Genomic DNA, 26,558 nt, shown 5'->3' with positions numbered 1-26,558 from the left:
GAAGAAAAGGAATCTCTAGCTTAAATTAGTATATAATTGAATCAGCATAAAATTGAAGAGATCAGAGGAAAGCAAACCTAGGAAATGAAATTACTTTCCAATAAAAATAAAATACAAAGAGATAATACTGACTATATCAAGCAGAGTAAAGGGTCAACTACAGAGACTGGAAGCTATCAGAAAGTATGGGATGACAGAGAAGTAAAATTTTACATACTAAAACACCTGACATTATATAAAAGCCTGATTTTAACTTCTGTAATTTTAAGAAATATTCTCCTAAGGGCTATACATATGTTATTCTAGGTAGACGTGGATTCTATTGTTGTGCCTTTGCCGTTTTCAAGTCATGAGCTGTTCATAGAAGATTCTGGAACAATGTATGTGATTACTACTCCTGCTGGCTTAATCATAAAGTGGGCTCACCTTACAGGAATCATAGACATTCACTTCGGCCCCCAGTTTAACTTGTCATCTTATACAGAAGGGCTTTGTGGTGAGCACTGATTTTGAAATTTCTCCTTTTTTAAATGCCTTTTCCTTCTTACACTAAATAGTTTTGGACCCAAATAGACCACTTCCCAGACTGAGATGTGATTTTCATTTTTAATTCTACATGTGAGTACTTTGGAAAGCAAGGACTTTCAACAAAGGCTAATGAAATGAGAAATAGTATTTCAAGTTAGATATTCTATTTAAATGTATATTTGTTGTGGATCTTACTATGCTATGTACTTATATTAATTCACGTTTACTGAAAGTTCATAAATTTTTAGCTATATTTTAATTCACTTAGTTATAACTTGCATTAAATAATTGGTCCCAGGGTTATCTTTTTCTTTTCTTTTGTTTTTCTTTTCTTTCTTTTCTTTTTCTTTTTCTTTTCCTTTTTTTTTTTTTTTTTTTTTTTTTTTTTTGGTTTTTCGAGACAGGGTTTCTCTGTATAGCCCTGGCTGTCCTGGGACTCACTTTGTATACCAGGCTGGCTTCGAACTCAGAAATCCGCCTGCCTCTGCCTCCCAAGTGCTGGGATTAAAGGCGTGTGCCACCACCACCTGGCAAGGGTTATCTTAATTCATGTGATAAAAATAAGATACACAAAGGCTAGAGGCGTTTTATATATTTGTTTATTTCTTGCATTTTTATGTCTCAAATCTTGATAAAACATATGCCAACTTGGAATAGTTCACTAAATATTGATGCCAGTTTTATTATGAATTGTAAAGTTCATGTTTGCCATTATCCAGAGGCTTGCTATTGTAATATTTAACACTCACATAAGGAATTTTAAGTCAAACTAGACATATCTGCAGACATATAACCATAATTTGAAAATAGGTCTGTTGCCTCTTTGAAAATTCAACATAATGACCCTTCATAGTAATGCAATATAAATACATTACATTTTTTGAGCTTCATACACATTATTATTTTGCTAAGTATGACTTACATTTTCCTTGACTGTTGAGAATATGTTAAATGTAGCACAAACTTCTATGGTGACATAATGTTATCATTCTAGAAACAGTTATTTTTGAGTATTACAAACAACTAAATGGTTATTGAGTAATAAAGTCAACTTTGCGAATTTATAATTATTTGTAAATTTACCTCTTATATGAGGATTGGTTTCTATTTGATTTTCATATTTTGTTCTTGTGAAGCTAGGCATTTGACTAAGTAGATTCTAAGTAATCTGTATAGGGAAGAGACTAGGGTTACCTTTGTGTTTGTCATAGACAAGTTTATAATTGCATTGACTCTGCAGTGGGAGATATCTGTTACTTAAAGTGCTGTCTGTGTTTTGTCAGGACTGCTAGTCTGAGTGCCAGCTAAGGAAACTACTGATAAAGAGTGAGGTCCAAAAATGAGAAGATTCTAGAAGGGACTCTATTGTTGAAGAAGAAGGTCATCAATTTCATATTATTGTGAACAGTGGCCAGAGTAAAAATATTTTTGAAGTGTATTTGAAACTAAAAGAATATTTTTAGCACTATCTCTGACTACGAAAGCTTATACATAAAGAAAGAACAGGGGAGGGATTGGGGTGTAAAGTAAATAAATAAATTAATCACTGGAAAAAAAGAAAGAAAGAACCCGAGACTTCTTTGATGTATGGTGTTATCTACAGAAGCCAGAAACCTTTATTCATAATGATAGTCTTGATTTGGATTTATAATTTGAAGCTTAAAGAATATGTTTAATTCACACATTTTGTGGCATAAAGTCCTCAGAATTAAAAAAAAATGACAGGTTAATGTGGGGTGGGGTTTGGGTGAAGTTTAATCAGGGCTTTTGGGGTATTTCTCTATACTCTGATTGGGTTTGTACTCCACTGATGATGAGTAAACTAATGAGTCTGACCTTCCTCAAATAATCTTAAGGCTATAGCCTGCCAATAAGTCAGAATACCTGGAAGAAAGATTATCTCTAACCACCAATCCTGGTTCAAATACTGACAGTGATATTGTAATATTGACTATATCTTTGCTCCTCAAGTGACTGCCATCAGCTCTTACTGTTCATGTCTGTATTACCAATTGGGATTATGCCAACCAAAACTCTCTTAGTTTCTTCTTCCATTGCTGTTATAAAGTATCCAAACAAAAGCAATTTAAGGGAAAATATTTGTTCTGATTCACAGTTGAAGATTATAGCACACCACGGCGGGGAAATCAAGATGGTGGATGGAAGCTTGAAGCATTTGGCTACACTATAGTCACAATTAGGAAGCAGAATGTGGTGAATGCTCATGTCCATCTTTGCTCTTTCTAGTTAGTCTAGGACCCAAGAACATGGAGCAGTGCCTTTAAATTTATTGTGGCTATTCCCACATCAGTAAAGCTAGGCCATCTATTTCCTCACAGACGTGCACGAAAGCTAGACAATTTCTGAAAGATGTGTTCATACGTTGTTTCCTACATAATTCTACATCATGTTAAGTGAACAGTTAACACTAACCACCATAATGATCTATTTCTGGAGTTATGTCATGAGCTAGATAACAGAACATTAATTGAAAGGAAAAATTTAGTGTGTTTAGATGAGGTTTTCCTTGGAGTATGGAAGATTGGAATTCATTCATCAAATATTTGCTGTTCTAGGAAGTATATGATTTATTTTAACTTAAAGTTTGAAACAGAATCTTCATAGACAAGATTTTCTTCATATTCATTTAACAATATAATTTAATAAAAACAATCATAAATTTAAAAGTTTTTATCAATGCTAAAGTCAAAAGATACACAAATTCAGCTGTTTGTAATCTCATTCAAATCAATTATTCATCCTTTTAAAAGAAAATATTAAGCCTATTTAGTTTCATTGCCTGTATTTGGTGATAGTGAAAATTTTTTCCATCTAAAAGCCACATGTCCTTTCAAGGGATTTGCAATGACAATCCAGACGATGACCTCAGGATGCAGAATGGCACCATCATTACCAACATGGAAGACATAGAGTTATTTATTGGGAGCTGGGAAATTGAGAAATCATTTGAAGTGACAATGAGAAGACCTGTGAGGAACTGTACTGAATATGACTGCAGTCATTGCATTGAGTTATTGAACAGAGAAGGTTTCATTCCATGCCATGACAAAGTAAGTTAAAGGCATCTAGTAACAACAGCAATTGTGTTAGATTTATGAGAGAAGAAAGATATCAATGGTATCACATTAGATTTATGAGAGAAGAAAGATATCAATAGGCAGTATTCATGCCATGCTGTTTTTCTATTCTCCTGTTTTTCTGTCAGTGTGTTAGAAACTTGGTGACTCTTATTCTTTATGAACTTATAGGAACAAGAAAGATGATTATTGTTTTTTTCTGTTGTGTTTTGTTAGTATTGTATAAATTTTTAGGGAAATGGAATTGTTTCCCACAAATAAATTCCTCTAGCAGAATGAGATCAACAGTGTTTGGTAATCAGGTGCAGAAGTTCAGACACTGAAGTTTTAATCCATTCCTATGACGCTACACTCTAGGGTGTATATTTCTGTAACATGGCCATCAGAGTGAATTTAATTGATCGTTGTGTTCCTTTGTTTCCTCAGCTTAATTGGCTTTTTTCCCTCACTCTCTTGATTTCTCAGTTCAAGTAATTAGTGAATATTTTAAGACATCTGTGTCAATAAAAAGATTTCTTTTAAAAGAAAAAGGACAAACTAGAACAGAATTTTGTAAGCCATTTAATGGAGTAAGTGACTATAGCATGTAATAGGCACAGTGCTAGAATCCTGGAATGCACAAATAAGGCCTTCCTAGACCTTCAAGAAATCTAAAAGAAGGGGAATTTGTTAACAGATATTTATAATACAAGGTAGGGAGAAACATATGAACCCAGCCTTGGAAAAGTCTTCAGGGAGATGTACATATCTGGGCTGCATAAAAACACAAGCCAGAAATAAGGAGGAGAGAGAAAGATCCAGATATAGAACATATTGTATATAAGAGAATATTTGGTGTAAAAGTCTATGCAAGGGGAATACTGAGGCAGTTTGAAGCATTAGATACAGGAGAAGGGGAGTCTAGGAAGAAGAGGGAGGAAGTTTTAGTTGGGAAAGAACTCCAAGTGCATGACTGTACTAGACAGAAAAAGAACAGATTCTGTAGTCAGGCTGGACTATGAGTTCCCAAGGGGAATACACAAAGGGCTCAAAGTTATGAACAGAAGTAGTCTTTCTGGAGGTTCGTTTACTTCAAAATTTAGATTAATTATAAACATGAAATGTTTAAGTGTTTTAAATTCATGAATTCATGAACATAAAAGTAAGACACAAATGCACTTTTTATTATTCAAATCTATTTTAAAGCCATTATCAGTTCATTTCCCTTTTCAAAGTTTATTTTGTCATGGCAAAAATATTTACTTTGAAAAACTGAGATTTAGAAGAACTTCAATGATATTAATCTGATTATTTTGACCTTTTTGAAGTGGAGTATCACTATATAGGCCTGGTTTACTTGACTTGCTATGTAGACTAGGCTGGCCTCAAACTTGCATCAATCTTTCTGCCTTTGAATCTCATGTAAAGGCTTGGTCTCCCTGATTTGTCAAATGGTTTGGGGTTAGTTCAGGGCCTTTGAGAAGGTCACAAGTGACATAATTTATTATATGGTAAAATGCATCTCTAGGTCTCACCAAGGGACTTTTGTGAAAAAATGTGGATCAACTACACGTACTTCTGGAGCTATGAATGTGATGCAATCTCTGCATATGTGGCTTTGTGCAACAAATTTGATATCTGCATTCAGTGGCGCACCCCTGACTATTGCCGTGAGTTAATTCTAGCACAATGAAAACTTCTAACCATTACAAATGATCTCCTCTCTGCAATCCTTTCTTCCTTCTATCTTTTGTCATAAAATAACTTAGTAAATATAAAGTGAGTGGAAGAAAGGAAAACAACACAGTGTGCATTGTATTGCCCAGCTTTAGACATAAGCAATCCATTTCTGTGCACCATTCTCCTGTCTGCTGTGTTACCAGGGGAATCTCCATTCCTGATTCATCATGAATATCTATCATCTCCAGCTTCATTAGACAATGTGAGATGGTCCCCCATTAAGATCATACCCATTTATACCATTTTCCACAAGCAGAGTATTCATTTTGAACAGCATAACTTTTTAAGAGCAGTGGAAATTGACAAGAGATTTCTAAAACATCATTTAGAAAATGCTCAGCACTAAAGGACTGAACCTCTATAGGAAGCATTTTTTCTTCAGTTAGATTGAATTAGATATTTAAAGAGTGTTTCTGTGTTCATCCTGTAGAGAAATACTATGTCCTTTGGTTGTATGGAACAGAAACTTTGTAATAGTTAACTCTAAATTTGTGTGAAAGTGACTTGGACTGAATATTGTGGAATATATGTATATATATATATATATATATATATTTATATATATATATATATATGATATCAATTAAATAAATGCTTTCAACTACAGTAAGTATTGAATACCACCTAGATACTTGAAGGATGCCTTTATTTGTACTTACATGATAAATGAAAAACAGTCTTTAAAGAAAGTAAAACATGTAGAATTTCTCTCTATAAAACAGCTAACCTCTTTCTCTCTCTACCAGAATTTACATAGATTACCTTGGTTATAAAAAAAAAGTTTTCCTTTATTGTCTACAGCTCTGAGTTGTCCAGAGGGAAAGGAATATCAGCCCTGTGTGAGACCATGTGAAGCAAGAACATGTCTCAACAAATGGTTCTATGGACACTCCTCATGTCTGAATTTGAGAGAAGACTGTGTGTGCAAGAATGGAACCATTCTTCACAGGCCAGATAAAACTCTATGCATCCCAGAGCAAGAATGTGGTAAGGACTAGAGTATCAAATGATTGCTCAGAGATGCAACAATTGCAAATATATGTGATATGTAATATATTTTAGTTATTAGAAATAGATGTTGAGTGAAATTAATCAAAGATGATCCAGGCATTGGAAGAAAATAAAATCATAGTTTGTTTGACTATCACTTCAATTGTAGTTAAAATTAAGATCTTTTGTGTGATGGTCTTCAATTTTTATGTGTGTGTGTGTGCGTATTAATAACTAGGAAAAACAAGGTAAATTAAGAATTAAAGTATTTGGTGGGATCAACTTAAGTTCTAATTATTTTGTGTAGAGAGATATTTTTGCCTCTGCGACTCTGAAGTTATGTATCAGTAAAATGAATAAGTTAATGTTATTTAGTCCTAGAGATTAGAACAGAGAGACAAAATGTAATTAAAAAAAACATTTTGTGCATTCAGTGCCCTGAGAAAATGAGAACACAGGAAATGGTAGACAGCATTATGATGTAGGCGAGAACAGTTAGGTACTCCTAGTTCATGGTCAAGTTAATTTTAGCATATTATCTACATGGTTGTGGCAAGTTTCAAAAACACAGAATTCTGAAAGTTGCAACACAGGACTTTGTCAGTCACATGGGTCTTAATTATGGCCAGAAAGAAGAAAAGTAATTTTGTTAATAATTAAATGGAAGGGCAAGTAGATTAGAAATATAAGGACACTTTCAGAAACAAAACTATGGCTGCTAGTGAAGACAGTAACTGGAAGGTGTACAAAACAATGACATTTTCTGTGGACTTTGGTTAAATATTAACTTTGGTTAGAGAAAAATGCAATGTATTAGCTAAAGAAAGAAAAAAAGGAATCTGGTAAACTATAGATTCATGACTTGTGGCTATATTGGTGGCTCATGTCATGGTAAAAAACAAACTATCATGACTTGGCTTGCTGCAGTGCACAGTTGTAAATGAAATAACATCGCTGGTCTTTTGAAGTGTGCACTGACAGCGAGGAGCACCCCCGCAGTGCTGGGGAGATTTGGAATGGTGGCATAGATGAATGCGCCCTCTACAAATGTCTGGAGGATGGAAACATTATTCCTATAGAGCCTGTCTGTGAAGAAGAGCCTTCCCCCATCTGTGAACGAACAGCTGAAGTGGTCATAGGCATTGTTGATAAGCTGACCTGCTGTTCTAAAAAAGTCTGTGGTATGTATGGAAACTGGAGCTGTGTAGACATCTGGTCATGATACCCAGTCTGAAAAACATGTCAGGGTAGCAATGAAGTACTTCCATAATTTTTTTCCAAAACAACTTGTATGAATACATGTTAAAAACCTTGCCAGTAAATATTAATAATCTTAGAACAAAAGTCAGGACTCTATGTCTCTGATTCATGACAATAAGAAATGCAAGAAAATTCCAGAGAATTCTTGGAGCTGGTACTTTCTATATACCTCCAAGTTTGGGGCGGGGTGAGCTTCATTGCAGAGTGAAAACACATTTGGCAGAGACAGTTGCCCACTCTGAGTTGGCAGCTTAAGACCCTAGCTGCACTCAGTACAACTATAACACTCTGCTTTTTATTTTTAGGCTGTGACATGAGTTTGTGTGACAGGACCATCCCGCCATGCACAAATAGCGAGAAGTTGATTGTTGGCTATAGTGCTTCTTCTTGTTGCCCACAGTATGAATGTGGTAAGTTAATCCAATGGGGAAAGTAAAGCTGCTATCTGTGCCTACTGTCCATGCAGGATCACTGATTCAACTCTCTTCCAGTGGGTATCTAAGGATGGACTGATCATAGAAGATTGTGATGTTGCTATCCTAAAAAAAGAAAATGCCTTTATATTAAGATTGCCACTCGAATAGAAAAAAAAATGGTATTATCTCATTTCACTTCATTTTATTGTCTCAAGCTTACAAATTTTCAAACATACTTGTGATTCTGTAGAATGTGATGCAGTGAGATGTCCCGATATTTCAACGCCAGTTTGCAGAGATGACCAGTTTGTGCTTCAAGTTCGACAGGGAGAGCCTTGCTGTTTCTACCCTTCCTGCGGTGAGTGCTCTCAAGCCATGCTTCAGTAAGAAGAGTAAGGGTGTGGGGGACATCTCTCTGCTGTGAATCTCATGGGACTTTCGGCAAGCAGCATTATGTCATATAGTAGGAATCGAGCTGAACGAGAAAGGTAGAAAGCAGAGTACATTGTAAATAACTCTCAGTAACCTTACAGCCAGACCTTACTCCATCAACAAAACTCTCAGGACCTGTCTAAACGTGACTAAAATAATGGAAGCAGGACTTTTCTTTAATGTGGCAAATATCTATGCTTTTTAAAAAGAAACTTTAGCACGGCTTTTCTAGAAGACACAACTAGAATAATGCACTGTAGTAAGACATGGAATACCATAATAAAACTTAATTTCTACACATCACCTGTGAACTATGATGGCCCCTAGAGAAGATAGGAGTATAAAGAAATCATCTAGGATGTAGCCAGGAGAAAGTATTCTGTAGGAGGAACTAGAGTAGATAATATGAGAAACTCCACTCCTCCTTCAGCCCCTCCTCCAAGTCAAGTGAGTTACCATACCAGTCCTCAGAAGACATCTTCTAGAATTCCTGTAAGCTTCCACGACTGTAAGTGGCTTGATTAAGTTTGAACAAAGATACAGGGGCAAGTACCGAAGCTCAAGAGGAGGAAGAGGTGGCACCTCTACCAGTTTCCTGTTATAGTGTGCCTCCTTTTCGCACTCAAACTACATAGACAGAAATTCCGATTAACCAGACATGAGTTTTCTCACAGGGCAGCTGGAGATGAGCCCTCTTTTTTTTTTTTTTAATATTTTTTATTACATATTTTCCTCAATTACATTTCCAATGCTATCCCAAAAGTCCCCCATACCCTCCCCCCCTCTACTCCCCTACCCACCCATTCCCACTTTTTGGCCCTGGCGTTCCCCTGTATTAACAGTCTTCGTAAGAGCTCTGTGGATGAGTCCTTTGTCAGAGTCATTCAGAATTCTTTTCAGATCAAGGAGGGATGACTGGACAAGTTCCTAGTGTACTGTTCAACCATAGGTGAGAGTAATCAACGAAAGAAAAATATTTAGAGTTAGCAAATTAATCAATGGCATTTTGCTTTCAATAAGAATAAATCATTCTGTGGGTAAGTGGTTTGTATTTCTGATAGATGAGATCTTTTGCATTGTACTTAGATAGCATAAAGCTGCACATTTAGGTAACAAAGAGCTATGCATTATTTTCCTACGTCTCCACGAGCCTATTATTCTCTATTTTGATTTGGATTATCATCTGAAGTAATTCTTAATTTGATTTTATTGTAGTGTGACTTCGGTGTTTGTTTTTTCACCTTTAGTTTGTAAGACATGCACTGAACCAACTCCACAATGTACCGATGGGGAATTCCTCACCGTTAATCTCAATACTACACATTTATGTTGTCCTCAGTACTACTGCGGTAAGCCCATTTTTAAACATTTACACTATTTCAAAACATTTAAATGTGTCTACGAAAGGTCCAAAAAATGTTAAATTTAAGAAGTCTGGTGTATATTAGTGGCACTATTAATGCAGGAGGACTTGGCAGGTGGGAAGTGGGAGGAGCATCCGCTGGGAGCTAGAAACCCCCGCACGCCTTGGAAATGACAGCTAACTAATGAGGACATGCATGTCCACAAGATTCATCCTTACCCATTTGATTTTACTTCCTAGTTTGTGAGCCAGATCTTTGCCCTCCACCATCACTTGAGTGTGCAAAAGATATGGACCTGGTGAAAGAAGATGTACCTGGACAATGTTGCCCAAACTGGCGTTGTGGTAACTCATTTTCTATCTCAACGTTTTATAATAAGGAGTTGACGCATTCTGAGTCAGGTAACCATGTTGGTTTTCTGCCCTTCTAGAATGCAACTGTGAGAATCTTGTCATGCCAACCTGTGAAGTGGTAAGGATGTGCATTCTCATAGCCTTACTGTGTTGTTCAAACCAGTATCTTCTCTCTTTATCTGCCTCATTTCTGAATTTTGCAAAGTTAATAGAATTTTTCTAGTTATGTTATATTGACATAGACTCAACTAACTATATTACATGATAGTTAACCTTTTATATTTTATTTAACAAAGTGGCCTTTCATGGTGTTCTATGTCTATAATCCCAGTACATGTGAGGCAGAGGCAGGTAGATCTCTGTGAATTTGAGGCCAGTATGTCTACATGGTGAATTCCAGGCAAATTAGGGTTACAGAGTAAGAGCTGCCAAAAAGAGGAATTCATAAAATAATATACAGTTATTTAATAGACAATTTAATCTACTAACATTATATTACTGACTGTCCTTAAGATGAAGCAGAATATTGAAAAAAAATTACTATTTTAATATTGAAAGGCATCTCAAATAATTCTTCTAGACAGTGTACGTCCAATATATGCATTACAGAAGAAAAATAGAAAGAAACATGTAACTGTCGTCTTTTTTCTTGAGTTATCTGTGACGATACAAAGAGAAATATTTGAGAATTTAATATTCTAAAACAACAGGGGTGACTGATGGTACCTATCAACAAAGTGGGACTAATAGTGCTTTATATGTCTGTTCACCAAATACCTACCTTCATCTTATGCTATTAGGCTTAGAAGAGAAGATATATCCCTGTCCCCATTTCTTAGAACAGATAATGTCTTCCAAAAAGACATTTTTACATTTTCGTTTTCTTCTTTTGCTTAAAGAGGAAAACGTGTACGTCCAGAAAGCCCATCCAGACATCCAAGACCCAAACTCTTTTGGGAAACCAATGAGGCATAGCATCACACAACACATTCCTCTTTGCACATCACTACTTTATTGTCAATGTCATTTAACTTTATACTAGCTCAGGTGATGTTATAGATGGTTAACAAAGAACGCTGAAGATATAGAATAACTTTTATAGTAATTAATTTTCTTTTTTTTTTCTCTATCCCATACCTCTACCCCTCTGCTTCTATGAAGGTGTTCCCCCACCCACCCATACACTCCTGCCTCACATTCCTCTACACTGGGGCAGCCTTCCCAGGACCTCCCCCCTCCCCTCAATTGATGCCATATAAGGCAATTCTCTGCTAAATAAGCAGCTGGAGCCATGGGTTCCTCCATGTGTACTCTTTGGCTGGTAGTTTAATCCCTGGGAGCTTTGAGAGGGTCTGGTTGGTTGACATTGTTGTTCTTCCTATGGGGTTTGATCCCCTTCAGCTTCTTCAGTTCTTCCTCTAACTCCTGCATTGCTGTCACATGCTCAGTCCAATGGATGGCTGCAAGCATCCGAATATGTATTGGCCAGACTCTGGCAGAGACTCTCAGGGGACAGCCATACCAGGTTACCATCAGCAAGCACTTCTTGGCATCAGCAATAGTGTCTGGGTTTGGGGGTTGCATATAGGATGGATCCCCAGGTAAGACAGTCTCTGGATGGCCTTTCATTCAGTCTCTGCTCCACTCTTTGGCCCTGTATTTTCTTTAAACAGAAACAATTCCGTGTTAGTATTTTTGAGAGGGGTGGGTGTGTTCATCCCTCAACCAGGGGCTGTGCCTAACCTCTGGATATCGTCTCTACAGGTTCTCTCTCCCCTTTGTTGGGTATTTCAGCTAATGCCATCCCTGTTGGGTCCTGAGAGCCTCTTGCTTTCCTGGCATCTGGACTTTCTGATAGCTGCCCATTTCCCTGCTATATATCTCCTTTCAATTTACTGACCCTCTGTACTTTTCCTCTAGCTCTTCCCAAACACAATAATGCCCGTCCTTTTTCCTTCTCCTCCTTCTTCCTCCCAGGTCCCTTCCTCCCTCTACCTCTTTTGATTACTTTGTTCCCTCTTCTAAGTATGACTGAAGCATCCACACCTTGGTCTTCTTTATTCTTGAGCTTAATATGGTATGTGAGTTGTAGGGTGGGTATTCTGAGCTTTTTGCCAAATATCCACTTATTTGTGAGTACATACCATGTGTGTTCTTTTGTGACTGGGTTACTCACACAGGATTATATTTCCTAGATCCATCCATTTGCCTGAGAATTTCACGAATTCGTTGTTTTTAATAGCTGAGTAGTACTCCATTGTGTAAATGCATCACATTTTCTGTATCCATTCCTCTGTTGAGGGACATCTGGGTTCTCTCCAGATTCTGGCTATTATGAATAAGGCTGCTATGAGCATAGTGGAGCATGTGTCCTTATCACATGTTGGAACATCTTCTGGGTATATGCCCATTACTGTTATTGCTGGATCAATTTTCTGAGGAACCGCCAGACTGATTTCCAGAGTGGTTGTACAAGCTTGCAATCCCACCAGCAGTGGAGGAGTGTTCCTCTTTCTCCACATCCTTGTCAGCATCTGCTGTCACCTGAGTTTTTCATCTTAGCCATTCTGAGTGGTGTGAGGTGGAATCTCAGGGTTGTTTTGATTTGCATTTCCCTGATGATTAAGGATGTTGAACATTTCTTTAGGTGTTTCTCAGCCATTTGAAATTCCTCAGTTGAAAATTCTTTGTTTAGCTCTGTACTCCATTTTTAATGGGGTTATTTGGTTCTCTGGAGTGTAACTTTTTGAGCTCTTTGTATATTTTGAATATTAGCCCTCTGTCAGATGTAAGGTTGGTAAAGATTTGTTCCGCTTCTGTCGGTTGTCATTTTGTCCTGTTGACAGTGTCCTTTGCCTTGCAGAATCTTTTCAATTTTATGAGTCCCCATTTGTCTAAGGTTAATTTTAGAGCCTGACCCATTGGTGTTCTGTTCAGGAAAATTTCCCCTGTGCTGATGTGTTTGAGGTTCTTCCCCACTTTCTCCTCTATAAGTTTTAGTGTCTCTGGCTCTATGTGGAAGTCCTTGATCCACTTGGACTTGAGCTTTGTACAAGGAGATAAGAATGGATCAATTCGAATTGTTCTACATGCTTACCATCACTTGAGCCAGCACCATTTGTTGAATATATTGTCTTTTTTTCACTCCTTGTTTTTGGTTTCTTTGTCAATGATCAGGTGGGTTTAACTCTGGGTCTGTAATTCTATTTCATTGATCTACCTGTCTGTCTCTGTACCAATACCATGCAGTTTTTATCACTACTGCTCTGTAGTACAGCTTGAGGTCAGGGATGGAGATTTCCTCTGGAAGTTCTCTTATTGTTGAGAATAGTGTTTGCTATCCTGGTTTTTTTGTTATTCCAGATGAATTTCAGAATTGCTGTTTCTGTCTCTGTGAAGAATTGAGTTGGGATTTTGATGGGATTGCATTGAATCTATAGATTGCTTTTGGTAAGATGGCTATTTTTACTATGTTAATCCCGCCAATCCATGAATATAGGAGAACTTTACATCTTCTGAGGTCTTCTTCAATTTCTTTCTTCAGAGAATTGAAGTTTTTGTCATACAGATCTTTCTCTTGCTTGGTCAGTCACACCAAGATATTTTATATTACTTGTGAGTACTGTGAAGGGTGTCATTTCCCTAATTTCTTTCTCAGCCCATTTATCCTTTGAGTTGAGGAAGACTACTGATTTGATTAATTGTATTTTTTTAATTCCGTTAGAAGTTTTTTACTTCCAATCTTATTGGCATTGTCTTTAGATTAAAGTCATAAAGCAGCAGATGAATTAACACTTATGAAAGTACAATTTATAAAGCACCACAAAAGGTAACATATTAGTTTGCAGGAACAAATAACTATGAGATAGTAGTACAAATTTAGTAGAATAAAGTCTTCATGCGAAGAATCAGATTCCTTTTATCAATATGTGTTATGAAGATTAAAGGCACCGTGAAAAAGGAAATGCTTTCAAGCAAATACTTGAATATATATCCTGAATATATAAATCCTGTGATGCTTAGAGGTTGCTAAGTCATTTCCAGCAGGGTGAGGTTTGAGCCTCAGTCATAGGAAAAGGTTACTAATAGCTACAAGTTATACCTTCCTCAAGGTAGGGGTGGGTGGGTGTGCCACCTCAATCCTGACTTCATTATTTACACTGGCCCATTGATTTCTTTCTACACAACTAAGTGGCCCATGGTTACATTGTATCTGTTTTGTGGATGAGGAAAACTCATCAGTAAAGAGTGAGTTAAGTTCTACATGTTGTAGTCCTATTCCTGAGTTGGCAGTTAGACACTGTTCTAAACTCAATTGCTCTGCCCTTTAGAATCTCAGGATCAACAAATTTGATAGCTAAGGAAATTGAAGTACAAAGAGATTGAATAGTCTCTGCTGAGGAGATGGTTCAGTTGTTAACTTCACCTCACACGTGTCAAGCCCAGTGTTAGGAAACACAGCGCCTATGTTAATGCCAGGTAGGCACCTCACCTGTATTCCTAGCACATAAGGAGAAAGGCAGATCTCCAGGGAAAGCTGGCTACCTAGACTAGCTGGACAGATGAACTCAGAGGAGGCGTGAGATACCTTGCCTCATTTGTAAGATGGAGATGTGTCAAAGGAGATACCTGTTGCCCCCTGGTGTCAACATGCATGTGCATCCTCATTCATGCACATAAAACATACACACACTCCTACACTTAAACATGTATATACACCTACCCCCATACAAGCACTGGGTGATCCACAATTATATTTTTATTCTGATTTTTTTCCTGAGTGATCTGCAAACTAAATTCGACTCACTGGCAGGTTGGTGAACTATCTCACACATGTCTACCTGGGTACCATTATGTATAATGTTTGTTTTCAAAATGATCATGATAAGTTACATGATAATTTCTTTCAAATAGGGAGAATTTGCCGCAATAGATCAAAACTTTCAGACTGACTGTGGATGTGTACAGTATCTCTGTGGTAAATATTTTTAAAAATACTTTTTAAATAACACATACTAATTGATGTCTGTTGTTCAGCACATGTATATTTAAACCTGTTTTCTTTGAAAAATAGTATTTCAATTGTGAGCATTCTTTAAACAACTACTATTTTTTGTTCATAATATCTCAAAATGATCTGAGAATTGATAATAAGATGGAAAAAGGAATTATTTTCATCATAGCACTTTTAAGAGGACACTAGAATTTTTCTCTATCACTAAAGTACATGTTATCTAAAATTGTGAACATTTTTTGTTCACTGTGTTATGATTAATGTTAGCATTTAAAATCATGAAATATTAGATGTTCATACTATGCATTAGTTGTTCCTAGGATGTAGAATATTTCTTCAACGGCTTAAAATGCTTCTAAATTTTTTATGTGCAGACTAAAGGAGAACCTCAGAGTTAGAGGCAAGCACAGCTACTGCGCTAGATCCAGTCCCCTCCCAGCCTGCTCAAATACACCACAGTTTATTTCTATTAACATAATAATCACCAAAGTCACAAAGTGTTACAGAATCCCACCGTAAAGGGTACTACTATTATTATTGAATTAGATGTTACATTTATCTAGTGGTCATGATCTATGTCTGGAGAAGGGGCAGCAATACCTTGCTCCTCTCTGAGACCTCATACTTCTGGAAGTTGCTCTAAGATATATCTCTTGAAACATGCTAATACAAATGATTTTACAGGGATATCTATATGTACTATACACTAAGAGATATCTGTGCTATTGATATTGTTAAATAAATCCTTGCGTGGGTAGAAATATGTAATATCTGATGCGATCTTGAAAATTTGCTTCGTCACAATGAAAATATAGATGTTAATATAAGTTCTACCTATTGACTGGTAAGCACAAAAGACAACATTGTGGGGTTTTAAAATATTTATCTATCTATCTATCTATCTATCTATCTATCTATCTATCTATCTATCTATCTATCTATTTATTATTTATTCTAGAAAAGGATGATGTGTGTGTGTTCCAAGAAGTATCAGTATTGAATCCTGGCCAATCTCTAATAAAGTATCTGGAAGAGGACTTTTGTTATACAATCGAATGTCTGGATGAAAAAGATAACACTACCGACTTTCATACTTTGAATGTTACAATGGTGAACTGTTCAAAAGACTGCGACGCTGTAAGTATTGTTTCAAGTTGCTCTGGAGGCCTGGGGAGTTGAAGTTTTTCAGCTAGAGGATTTGAACTCTGTAAATACTTCATGACCCCAACCCTTGACGATCTCCTCAGCACTCGATTATTTTATGAGCTGTGTATTTAAGGCAGACACTCACTTCACTATGAGTGACCTTGCGTTTCCAGAGTTTTCATGTACAGCTTTCTTGTTTGGTTGACCTAAGATTGTTGCGCCTGCTGGATGAATGCTGACTGGTAGAGGCTAACCTGTACTTCATTTCTAACTTGGCTATTTAAAGTAAATTAGTGTTTGAAGTTCTTCATCTTGAACTTCAGGAACGCTTACAGATGTTCAGAGAGAGAGAGCACACTGGAGTTGGAAAACACTTTCAGGACTAGCACGTTAAAATGCTTATGTTGCTGTATGCTAATACTATGCCTGTTTATTATATTCAGCACCAGATATACATTCCATCCTCCAGTGATTATGATTGCTGTGGAACATGTAAAAATATATCCTGCAAATTTATTATGGAAAATGGAACATCAGTTATATATGAGGTAGGGATTTTTACTTCTTAAAAAATGGCCTATGGACAGTAACACTCTGGAATTTTTTTAAAGTGATATTCTCAAATCACAGTAGAAAATGTCATCTGCCACACATCTGCATACATTGTACACCTATACATAGCGTGCACCTCTCCACACATTAATATATTTTGTTTTATTTTAAAATTTTTGATATTTTTTGATAATTTTGTAAATTTTTTTAAAATTGCTTCCTAAGGTAATTTTAATATGGACTTTAATATTTTTCCTGATATAAGAAATGATTTCCAGGAAAAATTGTATCCAATAATTTATGAAGAAGTAAATATTAGTATTTTCATGAAGCTGTTAAATTTTGTTTTTGATTTATTAGATATTATTATTTTATAAATTTATTATTATTGCTGTTGTTTTTGTTGTTTTGTGGAGGAGTCTTTCTGTGTAACAGCTCTGGATGACCTGGATTTGTTTTGTAGACCAGGCTGTCCTTGAACTCACAGAGATATGTCTGCCTGTCTCCCAAGTGCTTGGACTAAAGGTGTGCCTGACTGAACTTAAAGATGTTGATTGCGGTTCTTGGAGGATATCCAGCGAATCATGAATTGAGATAGGTCCTAGAGCAGTGCTTCTCAACCTTCCTGATGCTGCAACCCTTTAATACAGTTCCTCATGTTGTGGTGACCTCTGACCATAAAACTATTTTGTTGCTACTTCATAATTTTAATTTTGCCACTATTATGAATCATAGAAACCCACAGGTTGAGACCCAGTGACCTAGAGCAGAGAATGTGACTTGGTTCATCTTAATTTTTACCCTTCTAAAAGAAGTCTTCAAGAAAGAGCTTGACTGTACTTTTAAATTATAGCTATAACCCGACAAACATGATTATGCAAATGGTTTCCTTTAAACCTGGCAATGAGGGAGCAAGAGGTAATCAATATAAAGAAAGGAGTGTTGTGAGGGGGTGGTTTGTTGTTTTGTTACTAAGTGGTGGATATCAGAGTGAGACATTTAACATTTGATTTTTCGATGATCACCTAGTAGAATTAGTTACCTATGTACTATTTTCCTTCTGGGTGCTTTATTTCATAGTAACATTTCACTTTCATTATGAAACCAAACATATATAAACATGTACTCTGAGTATGTGTGTGTGTCTGTGATCATGAGCACACGTGTGAATATTTATCTTGTATACATGCTTATGTGCATGCATGCTTGTGTGTTTGGGTGTGTGTATGTGTGTGAGTATGAGCACACAGGTGTGAATGATTGTTTTTGCATACATGCTTGTGTGCATGTGTGTGTTTGTGTGTGTGCATGTATGCATGTGTGTATATGTGTCTGGTATAATTGATAAATACAATTGAGGACATTTTCAGATGCACTGCTAACGTTCCAAGAAGCTCTCTCTCTTGCATCGGATTTGGATAAATGAAGATTTAATTAATTTAACTCAGGGCTTTAAGTGATGTAGCAGATCTTAGCAAGAACAACAGTAACTTCCTCTTTTATTCTTAGGAGGGGAGCACCTGGCACTATAACTGCAGCACGTACGAATGTGTTAACACTGAGGAGGGAGCGACGATTCTAAACTACAGCATGGTTTGCCCTCCTTTTAATGAAACTGAATGCAAACTGGTTTGTACTTTGTTTTGTATGGAAATTCTTCATTAACTGTAATTTAGGAAGTACACAGTACTATGTTTTCCAAGGTCCTACTGACACTCAGGCTCATGTCTGTTATAGCTTGTTAGTTTGCTATTTTGAGTTCAAATTTGAGTCCCTCGGAAAGGAGGGAGTCAAATTTGCTGTCTCTAGGCATATATGAATGAATATATATATATATATATATATATATATATACAAGGATAATTGAAAAAGCCTTTGGTCAGCAAATCCAGGCTCCCTTTTAATATAGATAAAATGGTACTTAATTGAGTTTTGCCTTTTTCTCTTAGACAAACACATCGATTTATCGTGTCATTAATACCTCCACATCTGGTGACATTTACCTTGTTTCTCTGGTACAGGCCACTGGAGAATTTAATGTTTTTCTCAGATTCTATAGTTTGGCTCCATTTTATCCTCTATTTTCTCAGAGAAGAATCTATCAAGAGAGATTTTTAAAGTGTTATGATTTTTATTTTAAAACAATCTCTTTCCAGTTTTATTTAGACAACAAGTAATGAATAATGAATTTATTAGATTTAATGAATCATAGGATTTATTCCATTGCATAGAAAAATAACATTGGTTCCCTGATTTTTCCTCTGTATTTATAGCCTTTAATAGTGGCGCCTAACAAGCGATCACGTGCACTAAGGTTATATTTAAGTTCTAGAAAGTGGGGTTTGTTTGAAAAATAAAAGTTTCTCAAAGAAAAATGTTATCTTAACATTTATAATATTTAGAAATTTAATTCATCTAGTTAACATAGTTTAAATTATTTTTGGAGTTAAAAATTAATGACATCTAGTTAGAACAATTTTCATTATTTTATTATCTTAAAAATATGTGGAACATTGTAAAAGTCTTCCTTAAGTAGCATTGTTTTTCTACTTTTTGTATTAAGGAAGACATAATTCAGCTTTTAACAAGATTTCTTGTTCTAAGAAGTTATTAATAGGAATTGTTAAAAACTATCTTTCTATAAAGGCTTTGTAGGAGCTGATAAAATGTCCTGAGAGTTGGCTTTCATTTTCAAGTTAAGAGGAAATGGATAAACCCTGTTATCTTTTACCTTTTACCTGTTTTCTCTTCCTAGAATGAAGGGATTGTGAAGCTTTATAACGAAGGCTGTTGCAAGATCTGTAAGTGAGACTATAGTCCACGCAATGACAGATTACTTTTTCGTGGCTTATATATCGGTTGTGTTCGTCTAACTGTTGGTTCCTGAGATATACTTCATGAAGTCTGCCATTTAAATGCTTTTGTGATGTGTGGTTGATATCCCTGTAACCCAGCCTTTATATTGTGTGACATACATAAACACTTTTATTTAGATAAATTTTCATTTCATTTTTTAGACATTTTGCTATTGTGGCATTTTCTAAAAATCATAGACTAAAAATTTTCTTAAACTTAAAATAATATTATGTGTGTGGGTGTTTTACTTGCGTGTGTGTCTGAGCACCACTTGCATGATGTACCTTCTTGTAGAGACAAGAAGAGGAGAGGGCATCAGATTCTCTGGAACTAGACTTACAGAAGATTGTGGGCCATCATGTGGGTCCTGGGAATCAAACCCCAAGTCCTCTGTAAGAAAACCAGTTATCTTAACCATTGAGCTACATCTCCAGCTTCTAGTCTAGGATTTTAATAAGTTTGAGTTTCAAGTTCACTGTGATCTACCTTGCTTGAAATATACTCAATGACACAAACTTAAGTACATTATGATAAAATGACATTGAGACACCAATGTAGACATTTAAGAGAGTTATAGTATTTTCAGACTTTTTGAACAAATTTATAAGTCTGTATTTCTGGGAAATGCCAAAAGTGAATTATATTTAAATCCTATATTTAGAAATATTCATATTAATTAGTTAAATACCTATAATGTATTTTATATTTGTTTTAATTATGTTTATTTTGGGGTGATATTTGAATAATTTAAAGACTGAACTAGAATAGAGAATTATTTATGCAACCAACCATTTCTATTTTTAAAAATATGAGCTTATATGAAAATAAAGGTAAACGTTTTTAAAAATTACAAATGCAGAAATTTAGAATTTATCTAGAGGTGCTTTTGGGTTATAGTTTTGGTTAATGATGTCATGATAGACAGATTGATTGTTAGATATATGCTGAAGTGTTTCTCAGATAAGATTTCTAAGAATCCTAAAGAACTGAATCCTATGAGTATGTACATATAGAGTATTATTTGGTACAAAAGTCCCCCTCAATAAATCCTGGAATTATTCTGATTTTCAGCTCAAAGAAGTTAAGCAACCTCTCATTTCCATTTGGTATGAGCCCAGCATTAAACCATAAATAAGATCCCCCCCTTCCAAGAGAATGAAAAAGAAAAAAATATCAATTACAACTTGATATTCATTTTACTGTGTTACTTTCTATGTCTACTGTAACTCATGACCTCACAAATCAGATGGCTTAGCTAATAAAGGCCAGGGATTTATTGTGTCACAGATCTGGAGTTCCCAAACTGAGATGTTGATATACAGCTCTCTAATGAGTTCAGTGAGAAAATGATCTCTGTCCTTGACTTACAGATACTGTCTTCATATTTATATCAGGTTTCTGTTTTTGTTTTTGTATATATGTGTGTGTTTCTCCAAATTTCCCTTTTTATAAGGGCCAGTCATATTGCATTATAACCTACATATTGATCTCATTCTCATCTGATTGCCAAACAAAAATCACATTCTACAGCTCTACTAAACTCAGGAGGAGTTGAGGGACACAATTCAGTTGACCAGAACTGTACTGACTGAGCCTGGGGAATACAGTAACACACATTTTAGTTACTAGAATCTACTGAAACATCCAACGATATATTTTTTCTCTTCATTGACAATAAACTAATTTTTTAAAAGAATTATTTATTTATTATATATAAGTACACTGTAGCGGTCTTCAGACATCCCAGAAGAGGGCATCAGATCTTATTATGGATGGTTGTGAGCCATCATGTGGTTGCTGGGATTTGAACTTAGGACCACATCCAGTCTATGGAGGAAGGTGTAACTTCCTGAAATAATTAGGAAATCAAGCCTTAGAGCAGGAGATCCCATTAGACAAGAATAAATACAGTTACACCATAGTTCAGAAGAGCAGGCAGTGCTCTTAACTGCTGAGCCATCTCTCCAGGCCAAAAATTAAACTAATTTTTATTCAGTCTTTTCTGAATGCCACGAGAGCTGATGTCTTTCAATTATCTATTATATCAGGAAAACAGGAATTAAATTTATCTATAGAATCTAAAAGGCTTTTGTTCATCTATTCTTACTTATTCCTTTGACAGCTTTGGAGTCTAAACTCTCCTTTAGATACAAGAGAGAGGCACGGTCATATTCAAAGACAAGGCCATTGTAATTGTCCCCATAATACCAGCCCATGATAATTAGCAGACAAGTTAGTGTGTTTATTTTCTAAGTGCTGAGAGGGGAAGAACTGAGTGGTTAAACTGATATAGGGTGCACTCGTACTCTGGCTGTTTAGACATGACCATATCCAGTCCTTGGAGGAAGGTATAACTTCCTGAAATAATTAGGAAATCAAGCTTCAGAGCAGGAGATCCCATTAGACAAGAATGAATATAGTGACACCATAGTTCACCTCTGCCGAGCTCTTTGTGTTGCAGAATAATGGCAAACGGCTTTAGTAACTCACTTCTGCTGTGTCAGGGAATGGGAAGTGGTTTAGGCATTGCATTGACATTAGGGGACCTTTGTCACAGGTTGAGATTCTGAATGACCAGGTTGTGTTGTAGAGATTGTGGAGTTTGGATATTACCACAAGTACTGTGATAAAGAAAATATACTCCAAAGAAATCTGTGAGGAATATATATAGGACATATTTGTAGGAATAAAATATTCAACTAACCAATAATGAATAATATTGTCCCATATATTTATTGACATTTTTTTTCCTTGACAAGGGCAGTTTAATTTCAGCCCACCACTAGCTATCCATCACTCCTCGAACTAGAGTAGTTTAGCTTTACCTGTTGGGGTTTTATATTTGCATGTATTTTAACTAAAACTATTATGGATAAAGTCACATGAAAATTGATATGTAATTCTATCATTCAATAAGTAAGTATACGGAACAGAATGTGTCAGTGATTTCCCTAGAGAATGAGTCAGTGATTTCCCTAGAGTGACAAAGCAAGTCAGACGCAGAGCAGGGTAAGAATCCTGGTCTTGGTGTCCTGATTCAGACTCAATGCATTATCAAACACTGGTTAAATATACATCCCTGGGTATATTATAATGTAATACTCAGGTGCACATTGGTGCATACAACTGTGTCATGAATGATTATAAGGTGTTTTTTTAAATTTGAAATTAAAAAGGGCATTTCAGAGCCATAGAATAAAGAATGAATCACTCATGCATTACAATAATGCTGACAAGTAATTAAAATTTTATATTTAGCATATTAATGAAAACTTATAAAATGTATTTCGGTTTTATTCAAAAATTGTGTGTTAATCAATTACTTTTACATATTACATATTTACATGTATTTAAACCTAAAAATTCATTTTCCATATTTGTAACACTTTTGACTAATGATAATAATGATTATTCTAAGCTAATTAGGCAAAAGGTGAAAATAATTCTGAATCTAGAAGGTATAAGCTATATGGAAGGAGAAAATAGATATTGCACATACAATATGAAGAGTAGATTGTGAAAAATAATTTTATACTGACTATATGTTTTGAATAAAGACACCATTTTCCAATATAATTCTATTTATATTTAAATTATGGAAGCATTTTTGCACAGAATTTCAATAGTTATTTATTATTATCTTAAGTCATGTGTACTATATATGTGTATATGTATGAGCATGTTCATATAAGTATGGTCCGTGGAGAAGGCCTAGAGGTGTCAGGCTCCCTGGAACTGGAGATAGAGTGTTGTGAGCCATGTGATACAGATGCTGGGGCCTCCATTTATCTGGAGTAGCAGCAAGGGCTCTTAACCACTTAACCATCTCTCCACCTCTTACATGGGCTTTTTGAAGAAAAAGTACATTTTCTTTTCCAGGCAAACGAGAAGAGCGAATATGCCAGAAAGTGATCATTAAATCCATCATAAAGAAACAGGACTGTGTAAGCCAAAGCTCTGTAAGTAGCAATGTAAGAGCGGGTACATAAAGAACATGTGTGTTTCTGGAACTCACTGGGTCACTGACATGGGGGACTGGCAAACAAGCCGAGAAAATGACAGCATACAATATTGAACTTTGAGAGTGTTCCTGCACTCTAATATTCAACCATTCTATTTCCAAATTATACATTATTCTTAGCATAAATAATCAACAGTTCTCAGTGATAACTGAAATCCAGAGGGACAGGCACTCAATCTACATGTGTTTGACTGTGTTTTATCTTTAGCCTTGTGATTTTGATCAAGGAGTGTATTCTGGGTTGTTAATTCACTCCTTTAAGAATGGCATGTTCAGTTCTATGCACCACAGCATGATACCAGTGACAATAGAATTATTGGGCTAGGATTACGTCATTCCATATATGTACTCAGTTATGCACGTGCAAGCTGTTCTTTGAGTTATGTAAGCATTGCTTTATTCAGTACAACTGTGTAACGACCCTTTGATGTATCTATGAATCATGTTCTAATGTAATATTTCTATCCTCATTTATACACATAGAGGTTTTGAGAATGAAATGATTAAAAAAAAAAAACGCTCTTACTCTTACTGACGCCCTGAAGGAATGAAATGATCACCAGTATTGGCTGATCTTGCAGACCTCTTTTCTCATGATCTCTCCTTGCAGATTAGTGTGGCATCTTGTGATGGGAAATGCCCATCGGCTACCATATATAACATCAATGTTGAAAGTCACCTGAGGTTCTGCAAGTGCTGTCGTGAAAATGGAGTGCGGAACGTGACGGTGCCTCTGCACTGCTCAGGAAATGGCACTGAAGTAATGTACACGCTCCAGGAGCCGATGGACTGCACATGCCAGTGGAACTGAGTGGAACTGAGTGCTTGCATTCCGAGGATGTTGCACAACAGGATCATGTCAGGCAGCATCATCTTTCATCACTGTTATTTAGGCACATGGCAGACTTGTACCCTATGATGTGTCTTTATCACTCTTGCGATTTGAAAACCTAACAGTGGATTCAAAACACATATAGTTTTAATGGAAAAAATTAGATTGGTTGTTTTATTTTAGTGAATTAAATTATTGTAAGTTGTTTAGCTGAAATGCGGTCACATTTAAAACTGTAGGGTAGGACAAATTAAGTCTTAGTGTAAAGTAGAAGCTTGTGCTGCAGGATGCTTTCCATTCAGTCCCTTGTGCCCTTGTTTTGGTTTTGGTTTCCTTTGTTTTGATTTGCAAAGTCTTCCAATGCTGTCCAAACTGAGGTAGACTTTAATTTTTCTTTCCTAGTCTTATCAATGTGATTCGTTGTAATTGGCTCATAGATAATCATAGTGAGTTGTGTTTCTTAGAAACAGAACATAGAATTGTAGGATGTTGGCTTAGTTAACACCTCAAAAAATATTAGGAATGCTATTGCAAATTCCCCTAATTATTATTATTTTTTACATGTGATGGTACCACAACATTTCTGGGACTTCTACAACAATGTAGCAACAATGTGGTGAGTTTACATTAAGGACTTGACTCCTTTCTAGATATTTTGGGTTCTGGTTTCATGATCCTCTATTGTAAATGATAAAGCAAGGTGATTTTTAAAAAGTCACAGAATCTTCCATTACTAGAAAGCACTGGATAGGATTAAAAAGTTTTTAAGACCAATATCCTTTTAGAATGCTCATGCATACAATAATAGTTATTTCAATTTTTAAGGGAAAGAAAACCATAGTGTCGTTCATTATTTAGAGGAAGACCAGGAGCTATATTTTTATACCATTAAAATTATTAATTATATTGTTATTATTTATCATTTAGTTTAGTTAACATTTATCACTGGGGACTGGTTCTAAATATATCAGTACACTATGAAACCTGAGGGCAACTTTGCCATTAAAACTGCTGCTTTGTCAGTGAAGGGACATACAGTTATCTGAACGTATTCATAACATTAGAATGGAATGCCGCTCTCTGAAACTACAGCAAATCATTGGCATTTGCAAATAATTTGCTCTGAGATCTTTGCAAATTTCCAAAGCCTTTCTACCAGGGAGTATAGAATTATTTGAGTTTCCTCCGTAGTAAAACGAGAATGCCTTAGTGTGATTGTGATTACCAATGAAGGTCAGTGTCAATAAAAGCACATTAAAATTTCATTGACAAGCCAATGCTTGGATTTTAATAGGATAGTGCCAGCTTGAGCTATGTGACTTGTTTTCAAACATTAATGTTTCCATTTAAAAATCATGCTTCTAAGAAATACTGTAGTTATGAAGTGTTTGGATTTCCAGGGTTTCTTAATAATGTGTAAAAGTATTACCTGGAACGTCCCGATGTCTACTCTACATGGAAATGATTTACATTGTTTGTTTTAATACCGGCATTTTCTCTAGATATAAACATTTTTGCATCTGTGATTATTCGCATATTGATGGAGTTGGACATTCTTGTCTAAATACATTAACATTTTACATAAAGACATCATGTATCTCAATCAGAAATTTGTAATATATGTTACCTATCACTTTCCTGTAAATTCTATTCTCTGTGGACTATCTATTATTAATTATTAACTGATCTTTAAATCAGTTTGTGGGGAGAAGAGAAGTATTCTTCTGCTATTTTATAAACAAGAAATAAAATAAATACGTGTTGAAGTTTTGTGATGTGTTTGGTGGTGTTCTAAACAAGGAGGACAGAGGCAAAACAGGCCACACACAATTTCTTCTGTGAAACTTCGAGTTCAAAAAGAAAGCCGTCCTTTACTAATTATATATGTGAGGAAATCTAAATGGAGGCCTGAAAACAGATAGGAATATAGTATAAGTTATCACTCAAGTCCTCAGAAAGGCAAAGACAGACTTTCAG

The 26,558-nt window shown here is 35.7% G+C and overlaps 1 protein-coding gene across 1 annotated transcript in view; it reads left to right on the top strand.

Moving 5' to 3' along the window:
• Otogl (otogelin like) overlaps positions 1–24,560 on the top strand; it is a 144,483-nt gene extending 119,923 nt beyond the window's left edge. Inside the window, exons 43-59 of the mRNA XM_021174947.2 lie at positions 307–496; positions 3,385–3,599; positions 5,134–5,275; positions 6,147–6,332; positions 7,304–7,516; positions 7,901–8,005; positions 8,262–8,369; positions 9,691–9,792; positions 10,047–10,151; positions 10,238–10,278; positions 15,075–15,138; positions 16,133–16,311; positions 16,764–16,868; positions 18,382–18,501; positions 19,628–19,673; positions 23,608–23,687; positions 24,360–24,560. Of these exons, the coding sequence (XP_021030606.2) occupies positions 307–496; positions 3,385–3,599; positions 5,134–5,275; positions 6,147–6,332; positions 7,304–7,516; positions 7,901–8,005; positions 8,262–8,369; positions 9,691–9,792; positions 10,047–10,151; positions 10,238–10,278; positions 15,075–15,138; positions 16,133–16,311; positions 16,764–16,868; positions 18,382–18,501; positions 19,628–19,673; positions 23,608–23,687; positions 24,360–24,560 (2,202 nt within the window). The remainder of the gene's footprint in view (positions 1–306; positions 497–3,384; positions 3,600–5,133; positions 5,276–6,146; positions 6,333–7,303; positions 7,517–7,900; positions 8,006–8,261; positions 8,370–9,690; positions 9,793–10,046; positions 10,152–10,237; positions 10,279–15,074; positions 15,139–16,132; positions 16,312–16,763; positions 16,869–18,381; positions 18,502–19,627; positions 19,674–23,607; positions 23,688–24,359) is intronic.
• Positions 24,561–26,558: the final 1,998 nt, after the last annotated feature.

This window comes from Mus caroli, chromosome 10 (assembly GCF_900094665.2).
Source record: "Mus caroli chromosome 10, CAROLI_EIJ_v1.1, whole genome shotgun sequence".
NCBI classification, from domain to species: Eukaryota; Metazoa; Chordata; class Mammalia; order Rodentia; family Muridae; genus Mus; species Mus caroli.
The sequence above is the reverse complement of the archived record's forward strand: the minus strand, read 5'-3'. Positions and strand labels throughout refer to the sequence as shown.